At 32.3% G+C, this 11054-nt stretch overlaps 1 protein-coding gene across 1 annotated transcript in view; it reads right to left on the bottom strand.

The window, feature by feature from the left end:
• The window catches only part of LOC125669965 (uncharacterized), a 53659-nt gene that overhangs the window by 9052 nt on the left and 33553 nt on the right, over positions 1-11054 (bottom strand). The window contains exons 15-24 of the mRNA XM_048904847.2: positions 10536-10717; positions 8125-8385; positions 6848-7017; positions 3936-4104; positions 3202-3287; positions 1329-1388; positions 1020-1145; positions 614-739; positions 222-318; positions 4-86 (exon numbers count right to left, since the gene is read on the bottom strand). Of these exons, the coding sequence (XP_048760804.2) occupies positions 4-86; positions 222-318; positions 614-739; positions 1020-1145; positions 1329-1388; positions 3202-3287; positions 3936-4104; positions 6848-7017; positions 8125-8385; positions 10536-10717 (1360 nt within the window). The remainder of the gene's footprint in view (positions 1-3; positions 87-221; positions 319-613; positions 740-1019; positions 1146-1328; positions 1389-3201; positions 3288-3935; positions 4105-6847; positions 7018-8124; positions 8386-10535; positions 10718-11054) is intronic.

Genomic DNA, 11054 nt, shown 5'->3' with positions numbered 1-11054 from the left:
CACAGTGGCACTCTGGAAATCTTCATTAGTATACGCTAGTAGTTTCTTGTTTGCTCTATCACGGTTAATGATACCGGATGGAATAGCTAGAAGAAATGCATATTGAATTGTTCATGTATTTGAATTGTATCTACTCTATGCAAACAGGAATATACTCTCGTATGTAGTTGATACATAGGCTCCCACACATTAGTTTTGGTGTATTTGAAACTTTCTCTCACCTTTCTCCAAAGATTCCAAATCTGTGTCGTAATGTGCGAATGGCTCGACCGATTCCATGTCACCGTTCGTAGGATATTCAGTGTGTACGTTTCCTGCCTGTAAACAACAATACCGTGTCGATTTTTATTGGACAGCCACAGTAGAGTTCATCTCTAGGAAACACATTATTGCAAAACACACTTCTAGCGAAGTGCTGGAGGACGAATAATTTTGATTCGTTACAAACATAATGTTATATCCATTAAGTTCATAATGTGTTTAAAACTACAGGGAATGAAAATCATTTCGCTGTAAGTGTGTTCGCTGTAACCAAATTTTACTGTATTTGTAAGATCAACATGACATGCAAACTTATTGAGTATTGTTTGATATTTCAAGGCATAAAAAGAACCTCAATTAGATTGGAGAGAGTGTTGATTATTCCCTCGGCAGCAAGCGTCAGTTCTTCTATAGGGATTTCATCGGCCTGAACTTCCAGAGTGTTCATCATTTTTAGTGTCACATTCTTGATGCCTTCCTATTTGAAGGAGATAAGATCAGATACATGAATAGAACAATTTTGCATCATATGAAGTGATATCTACCTAATTAACTTACCTGACATTTTCTTGCACAGTTTTCTGTGTACTTGATAACTTCGGTACAGGTACTAGCCGTTTGAGCCACAGATGAGGTGAGATCTACCTAATTAACTTACCTGACATTTTCTTGCACAGTTTTCTGTGTACTTGATAACTTCGGTACAGGTACTAGCCGTTTGAGCCACAGATGAGGTAAGATCTACCTAATTAACTTACCTGACATTTTCTTGCACAGTTTTCTGTGTACTTCGTAACTTCGGCACAGGTACTAGCCGTTAGAGCCACAGATGAAGGGGTGGATATGGTGATCTTTTGTAATGCGTCTGCTATCTGGTTTGTAATCTGCAAGTACAGGTGATTTTCCAGTGAATTAGATCCATTTAGTAAAAAAATAATCATTTATTTACACGGAAACATGTCAAAATCACAGGTGTGTAAGACATAGTTGTTCCATTTATAGATGTTTTAGTAAGAATTGAAAAATGTAAAAACCATTGACTGAAGAAATGCCACGTGATGTGTTACCTGAGCATATGCCTCTCTTTCTTTCTGGTATTTTTCTTCTTTTTCGAATGTTGTCAATGTCTTTAAAAGAAAAGATATTTAGGTTTGAACTGTTTAATATCAAACATAATATCAAACACAGGAACATAAAAAACTTATAAATTTCTGCTTCATGGTTCATTAAGGCTGTAGGTAGAGTTACATTTAAGGTGAAGGTTAGGACGACAGGTAGAATTACATTTAAGGTGAAGGTTAGGGCGACAGGTAGAGTTACATTTAAGGTGAAGGTTAGGACGACAGGTAGAGTTACATTTAAGGTAAAGGTTAGGGCGACAGGTAGAGTTACATTTAAGGTGAAGGTTAGGGCGACAGGTAGAGTTACATTTAAGGTGAAGGTTAGGGCGACATGTAGAGTTACATTTAAGGTGAAGGTTAGGGTGACAGGTAGAGTTACATTTAAGGTGAAGGTTAGGGCGACAGGTAGAGTTACATTTAAGGTGAAGGTTAGGACGACAGGTAGAGTTACATTTAAGGTAAAGGTTAGGGCGACAGGTAGAGTTACATTTAAGGTGAAGGTTAGGGCGACAGGTAGAGTTACATTTAAGGTGAAGGTTAGGGCGACATGTAGAGTTACATTTAAGGTGAAGGTTAGGACGACAGGTAGAGTTACATTTAAGGTGAAGGTTAGGGCGACAGGTAGAGTTACATTTAAGGTGAAGGTTAGGGCGACAGGTAGAGTTACATTTAAGGTGAAGGTTAGGACGACAGGTAGAGTTACATTTAAGGTGAAGGTTACATTTAAGGTGAAGGTTAAGACGACAGGTAGAGTTACATTTAAGGTGAAGGTTAGGGTGACAGGTAGAGTTACATTTAAGGTGAAGGTTAGGGCGACAGGTAGAGTTACATTTAAGGTGAAGGTTAGGACGACAGGTAGAGTTACATTTAAGGTGAAGGTTAGGACGACAGGTAGAGTTACATTTAAGGTGAAGGTTAGGGCGACAGGTAGAGTTACATTTAAGGTGAAGGTTAGGGCGACAGGTAGAGTTACATTTAAGGTGAAGGTTAGGACGACAGGTAGAGTTACATTTAAGGTGAAGGTTAGGGCGACAGGTAGAGTTACATTTAAGGTGAAGGTTAGGACGACAGGTAGAGTTACATTTAAGGTGAAGGTTAGGGCGACAGGTAGAGTTACATTTAAGGTGAAGGTTAGGACGACAGGTAGAGTTACATTTAAGGTGAAGGTTAGGGCGACAGGTAGAGTTACATTTAAGGTGAAGGTTAGGGCGACAGGTAGAGTTACATTTAAGGTGAAGGTTAGGGCGACAGGTAGAGTTACATTTAAGGTGAAGGTTAGGGCGACAGGTAGAGTTACATTTAAGGTGAAGGTTAAGACGACAGGTAGAGTTACATTTAAGGTGAAGGTTAGGGCGACAGATAAAGTTTCATTTAAGGAGGAATAACACATCAGAGAAATCTGATATAGATGAAAATTGGAGGATATGTACAATGATAGTTTGAAATTGAAAACTTTAACATTTACTTATCTAGTCAAAAAAGTTTTCAGTAGAAAGTGATTATGAAAAAATTAAAAACCCCTGCTGAACTCGAACCCACGATATACAGATCATCAGTCGACACATTAACGGAATGAGCTACACAGCTACATGTAGGTAATCAAATCTAAAAGGAACATACAAATAATATCTATATCTTTATTCATGTTTTATAATGAAGTTAACCATTATGACCTCCTTTAGGTGAAGATTAACGTTACGGGTAGGGTTACCCTTTAGGTGAAGGCTAAGCAATATGCAGGGTTTGAGTTATTCGTGAACGCTAATCTACGATTAGTTGTAACAAGTCTTTAGTGTCACATCTTGGGGTACCCAGTTACCTTGTCAAAAGGATCTGTCCGATTGTTGTAGTGCGGACCGAGCCCTGTAGCAGTTTGAGTTCCGGCCACGTCTACGCCAGCGTACTCTACAACGTCAGTTTGAAACGTCAGAGCAGGTTTAGTAGAAGAATAAAATAATGGTTTCTAAGACAGAAATATTCCCATTAGAACTCCAATACTACTCTGTGATCCAAATAAATTCTAGGATTGAAATGTGAAAGACCAATTCCTGGCTACATGTAATGTAAAATTGAATAACTCTATATTCAGTAAACCGAAATGTCGTGAATGCTATATAATTCTATGTTTATACTTTCACGGAACTAATGATATTATGAATAGTTATTGGAAACATGCAAATGTGGGATACATTTCATACCTCTCTAACTACATTCATGTCAGATCTACCGGTATTTATTTCCATGATGACATGCTTCATATATCAATATATAATTAGCATACCATGTACTTATGGAGTACAGGCTATTTCTATTGGTTAATAGATATTCATGCATCAGTTCGTGATCCAGTCATGTGATCAAATGCTATTATATGCGTGCAGTCATTGTGAGTACGATAAAACTCATGCGGATAACCTTACCTCGGTGGAAATATCAAACCACATATTCAGGCATAATCTCGCACCTGTGGAATCTTACATAGATATACATTAATCCACACATGAAGATATATCGTTAAATAAAATTGGATGCAAACTACTCATGCATATTAACCTGATGTTCCGTTCTTACTCGCCATATTGATCATACTGGCATACAGCAGGGACACCTCATTCACTTGACTTAAGTCAGCTCTTGCTAATGCCAGGTCAAGTTCATCCTTAATTTGCACTTGCATTTTCTCCAATTTTTGAACAACTTGATCTTTCGCAAGAGGTTTCACCTAAATCAGAAAATTTGCATTTAGATTACATGTTTCTGTTCTTAACGTTCAGCAACAAAATATAATCTTATATTTTGGAAAATGAAACTTTAGAATTTTTTTTGATTTCAATGAATTACCTTATGTTTATACTGTATTTTATAATATTACAGAATTACCTTATGTTTGTACTGTATTTTATAACATTACAGAATTACCTTATGTTTGTACTGTATTTTATAATATTACCTTATGTTTGTACTGTATTTTATAATATTACCTTATGTTTGTACTGTATTTTATAATATCACAGAATTATCTTATGTTTGTACTGTATTTTATAATATTACCTTATGTTTGTACTGTATTTTATAATATTACCTTATGTTTGTACTGTATTTTATAATATCACAGAATTATCTTATGTTTGTACTGCATTTTATAATATTATCTTATGTTTGTACTGTATTTTATAATGTTACAGAATTACCTTATGTTTGTATTGTATTTTATAATATTACAGAATTACATTATGTTTGTACTGTATTTTATAATGTCACAGAATTATCTTATGTTTGTACTGTATTTTATAATATTATCTTATGTTTGTACTGTATTTTTTAATGTTACAGAAATACCTTATGTTTGTATTGTATTTTACAATATTACAGAATTATCTTATGTTTGTACTGTATTTTATAATATTACAGAATTACCTAATGTTTGTACTGTATTTTATAATATTACAGAATTACCTTAAGTTTGTACTGTATTCTATAATATTATCTTATATTTGTACAGTATTTTATAATATTATACTATGTTTGTACTGTATTTTATAATATTACAGAATTACCTTATGTTTGTACTGTATTCTAAAAAATTATCTTATGTTTGTACTGTATTTTATATTATTACAGAATTACCTTATGTTTGTACTGTATTTTATAATGTTACAGAAATACCTTATGTTTGTACTGTATTTTATAATGTTACAGAATTACCTTATGTTTGTACTGTATTCTATAATGTTACAGAATTACCTTATGTTTGTACTGTATTTTATAATGTTACAGAATTATCTTATGTTTGTACTGTATTTTATAATATTACAGAATTACCTCATGTTTGTATGGTATTTCATAATGTTACAGAATTACCTTATGTTTGTACTGTATTTTATTATATTACAGAATTACCTCATGTTTGTATGGTATTTTATAATGTTACAGAATTACCTTATGTTTGTACTGTATTTTATAATATTACAGAATTACCTTATGTTTGTACTGTATTTTATAATGTTACAGAATTACCTTATGTTTGTACTGTATTTTATAATATTACAGAATTACCTTATGTTTGTACTGTGTTTTATAATATTACAGAATTACCTAATGTTTGTACTGTATTTTATAATGTTACAGAATTACCTTATGTTTGTACTGTGTTTTATAATGTTACAGAATTACCTAATGTTTGTACTGTATTTTATAATGTTACAGAATTACTGTATGTTTGTACTGTATATTATAATATTACAGAATTACCTTATGTTTGTATTGTATTTTATAATATTACAAAATTACCTTATGTTTGTACTGTATTTTATAATATCACAGAATTACCTTATGTTTGAACTGTATTTTATGATATTACCTTATGTTTGTACTGTATTTTATAATATTATCTTATGTTTGTATTGTATTTTATAACATTACAGAATTACTTTATCTTTGTACTGCATTTTATAATATTATCTCATGTTTGTACTGTGTTTTATAATGTTACAGAATTACCTAATGTTTGTACTGTATTTTATAATGTTACAGAATTACCTCATGTTTGTACTGTATTTTATAACATTACAGAATTACCTTATCTTTGTACTGTATTTTATAATACTATCTCATGTTTGTACTGTGTTTTATAATGTTACAGAATTACCTAATGTTTGTACTGTATTTTATAATGTTACAGAATTACCTCATGTTTGTACTGTATTTTATAATGTTATAGAATTACTGTATGTTTGTACTGTATTTTATAATATTACAGAATTACCTCATGTTTGCACTGTGTTTTATAATATTACAGAATTACCTTATGTTTGTACTGTATTTTATAATGTTACAGAATTACCTTATGTTTGTACTGTATATTATAATATTACAGAATCACCTTATGTTTGTACTGTATTTTATAATGTTACAGAATCACCTTATGTTTGTACTGTATATTATAATGTTATAGAATCACCTTATGTTTGTATTGTATTTTATAATGTTACAGAATTACCTTATGTTTGTACTGTATATTATAATATTACAGAATCACCTTATGTTTGTACTGTATTTTATAATGTTACAGAATTACCTTATGTTTGTACTGTATATTATAATATTACAGAATCACCTTATGTTTGTACTGTATTTTATAATGTTACAGAATAACCTTATGTTTGTACTGTATTTTATAATATTACAGAATTACCTTATGTTTGTACTGTATATTATAATATTACAGAATGACCTTATGTTTGTACTGTATTTTATAATATTTTCTTATATTTGTACGGTATTTTATAATATTATCCTATTTTGTACGGTATTTTCTAATATTACAGAATTACCTTATGTTTGTACTGTATTTTATAATATTACAGAATTACCTTATGTTTGTACTGTATTTTATAATATTACAGAATTACCTTATGTTTGTACTGTGTTTTATAATATTACAGAATTTTTGAATGTGAATTTACCTGTACAGATCCTACATTAAAGTCAACCGAGGCTCCATAAGCGTCAGCGATGCGAACAAATATCAACATTGTGTTATTGTTATAATCCGGTCCCACCGGAAGTTGCACCCTGTAGGAGGAAGCACCACCAAAGATCACTAGGCGCTCCTGAGTATCGTCTTGAAAGGTAGCTATTTAAAAAAAACAATTTTCGTTTTAAGGATGGAATTTTATCACCATTCACAGAAATGAGAAATGAGATGATATTATCAATATGTATGTGCATTTTTTTCAGATATGAAAGAAATGTGGGTCATGAATCTACACTACTCTTCCTTACTAACATGTGTAACATTTTACGTTAAATCGTAGTTTGGGGTACTTGAATCGTTGGAGGCTCTATTTTCAGTGGAATTAACAACATAGTACGCCTTGAAATATTACTTTATTCCCTCATATGAAAAATTTAAAAGTACAGACTTTTGTCTCCCGAATGGCAAAATCGCAGCGAGAATATATTTTCAAACCTATAGGATTACGTCATAGTTGGAAAAAGCAACAGAGTACAGTGCATTTGCATGATTTTTTAAAACTTGCTTCCCATCTTGCGTCAAATTTAGATGCCCTACTTGAAATATTTTCCTATAAAAAATCAGGAGAGCATTTTTTTCTCTTGTAATCTGAAACCCCTACACTATTTTATGTCGTTAAACGCCTCATTACACCAATATCATCTGATATTAAAATAAAACAATGAAAAATCTTAGCAGTAAATGTATGACAGAAGTGCCGTTAAATGTACACATACTCTTAAAATTTCAGAGGAAAATCGGTCTAACTTATGGATTATTGATTTTAGCAATGTTAATTAGTTCTGCTTTGCAAATACACAGACATATGTTCATACTGGGTATTTATGTTGCAAATTAGGGCATTTGTAATAAATCACTAGAATATACGATGTATTCATGTTTTATTGGAATTTCGAAGTTCTTTGCCAAATTTGTGTGGGAAGATTGTAACCTTGAACTATCCTTGACACAAAAAATAATACCCATTTTTTCTGTAATTCAAAAGAGTGTGTACATTCTATATTTTTGAGTATAATATATCACGTGTTTAATGCATATGAAAAGAATTCTTAATACCAGTATATATGCATTATGATGTTTCGAACAAATATTTTTCGGCAATTAAATAGTTAAAACTAAAACATATTCGGTGCTATTCATCAGTCAATGATTTTCGTAATATGTTAAACTCGTTAATATTTCCGTAAATTAAAAGAAAGGAATCACCATAAATTCTGTAAGACTCTATGCCATCTTCATCAATCCACCCAGAACACGTGACCTGGAAGTTAGATTCAGTCACCACGCCGACAGAGGGCGTTATAGTGCAAGTTCCATTCCGAGGCGGGTCGTTCAAGAATAATTTCATGTAGGCTTTAGCTTCCTGTCCATCCTCACGCTTAGCACAAAGTTCCACGAGATACGTCTTCACAGATTGGTCCAAACCGAACATGGTGGTTTTGACGGCGATATTATTCGAATGAACTCCTGTCAACACATAAAAATGAATGTCAATTCTTCCTAAAATAAAGATTGTAAGCTATCATAACGCATATGGATAATTATTGGATTGCAATGTTAAAATAACTGGGTTCAAAATTGTTTCTTTCGTACAGAATATCACAAATATATTGCAAACGCTGTCAAGGAAAGCAAAGGAGTTAATCTATGAAATTGATCTAAAGTCTACTGCAAAATGACACAAAGCGGTATAGAAGTATCGAAAATGTGGATGAATTCTACATTTTAATGTGACAGGTTTTCATATTACTAGTATCGATTTAGAATTATTTCAAAGTAGACACCAGCCAGCTGTGCTGAAAAACTATACAGACGTACTCTAAAGTCCTTGCTCTCAATGACATCGAGGTGCGTACGCCATTTTTGTCAGCTTTACCAAGTGAAATCTTAATAACTTTGATTTGACTTGGTTGTAATCAGTATAACTTGTTCCTTTTGTGACTATTGAACTTCTTTATTATTCTTACCGGAAAAGAATGGTACATTTTGAACATATTGATTTTAGTGAATAACACCGAAAATATAACTGATTGTTTGGTTGAAACCTTTATTGATCAACACAATTATTCGGATTTTTTTTCTCGAAAATGCAATAGTTTTTCATTGGAATATCTAGAAAGAGTCAAATTTTTTTTTATCAGTCTTACATGTAAATGTGAAAGACAGCCTTACACGTATACAGCATCGTAAGCCTCGATATCTCACAAGACAAGTACCAGTAGTCCAGAAAGAAACACGTGCTGCTTTGAAATGAATCCACTTCTACCTTGGGCCTAAAGGTTTTGGGTCCACATTCATATGTTAGTTATGGTCGACTGTATCTTTGATGTGCATGTGTTTATTTCTTATACATGTATTTACATTGGTGACCAATATAGAACAATGTTGTCTTATAGAATTTTAGATTGAGACGCAGAAATGATTTTTTTAAGATTATCATCGGTAACAACTCAATTATGACGACAAAGTTCACTCACATAGCTGTGTATTCATACGCTATAGTCACGATTCTGTTTAATAGTGTTATATATGGGAAAACATCGGTAATTGTAAACATTAGGGTATACATATAACTATATATATCTTGTAAATGAAAAGGTGAAGATAAACGAACAGGGATCAATCTCATAACTCTTAGAAGGAAAACAAAATTAAGAGTTGGGCAAACATGGACTCCCCGATAAACCAGAGGTAGGATCTGGTGCCTTAGAGGAGTAAGCATCCCCAGTCGACTGGGTTGAACTCACGACCTGCGGAACCAAATCTCCTAGTAGCGTGTAACCAACGCGCTATACCGCTCGACCATCTAGGCAAGTCATACATACATGTATATATATATATATATATATATATATATATATATATATATATATATATATATATATATCTTGTGCGCCTTGTCCAATGACAATTCCAGATTTGATTGATAGCCCAGCAGTATTCATATCAGAAATAATTACTATGATTATAAGCCAAGGATTATCAAAAAGTCGGTCAAAACACACAAAAAAGTCTATAAAAATTGTCAAGAAAATCTGAAATATCAATGAAAGCTTACCAATTACTCCTGAAATGTGGTTTCAAAGTATTAAGCATGCGCAGTGATGTGCAAAAATGATAAGAAATTTTGTTAGTAAATCCAATTGTTAACTTGAAATCAACCAAAGATGAATATATATTATTAAGTAATCAAACATATCTTATATAACATGTGCACATTGGTAATGAATACATGTTCATATTAACAAGATAAGAACAACACATAAGTATGTTAGTTACTGAATATTCATTCATGGGCGGAAAAGATTTTAAAAGTGCAAATTAAGTCAAAATTAACCAAATGATATTCAAATGAATCGAAAGATAAGAATAAATCAAATCAAATACAAAATACAGTTAGGAACCAACTGCCGCGTAGTTAAAAAAAAATTTCAAATATTTGTGAATAACTGTTTTTAAACATGTGGCATATTTCTTCGTTAAAATAGAAGCATATCTCTATTGGTGATACTGTAAAAACACCCTAATTCTTAGTAACTTCCCCCCAGATCCTCTGTGATAACATTGTATAGCAGTTAGTGCACCATGTAACAAACTGACAATCGACTCCGACTTACCGTCAACATAGATTGGCAGCTCTATGATCTCTTTCCAAGTCCACTGATAATTGCTTTGATAAATTTTCCACTCGAAATTAGTGTTTGTCGTGCATCCCGTGCATTCACTAAGAAGACTAAGCCGGCTGGATGGACGCACCAACTGTCCCCCGGGACGAGGTATACAGAGAGACGAGCCGCACCTACACAAACACAAGACCTAAATTCCTGTGTCTTTCTCAACATTTCACTCATAATAATGACCTGCAATGGGTTTTCTTAATAGAATATCTCCTTCGTGGATAATATTTAAAATTAATTATGCAAATACATATATTTTCTCTCCAACTGCATACTTGCTTAGATGATAAACACGAAAAGGGCTTAATTCGAATTCATGAGCTCTGCACAGAAACAATATGAGTGTGATGGATCAGCTTATCGAAAACAGCAAATGAACAGAACTTGTTTTGTGTTGTGAAATTTTGTTTCATGATGTGAAAATATGAATTGACACATTTCAAGATAAACATTGTAAAC

This window comes from Ostrea edulis, chromosome 4, assembly GCF_947568905.1.
Source record: "Ostrea edulis chromosome 4, xbOstEdul1.1, whole genome shotgun sequence".
Taxonomy (NCBI): Eukaryota; Metazoa; Mollusca; class Bivalvia; order Ostreida; family Ostreidae; genus Ostrea; species Ostrea edulis.
The sequence above is the reverse complement of the archived record's forward strand: the minus strand, read 5'-3'. Positions and strand labels throughout refer to the sequence as shown.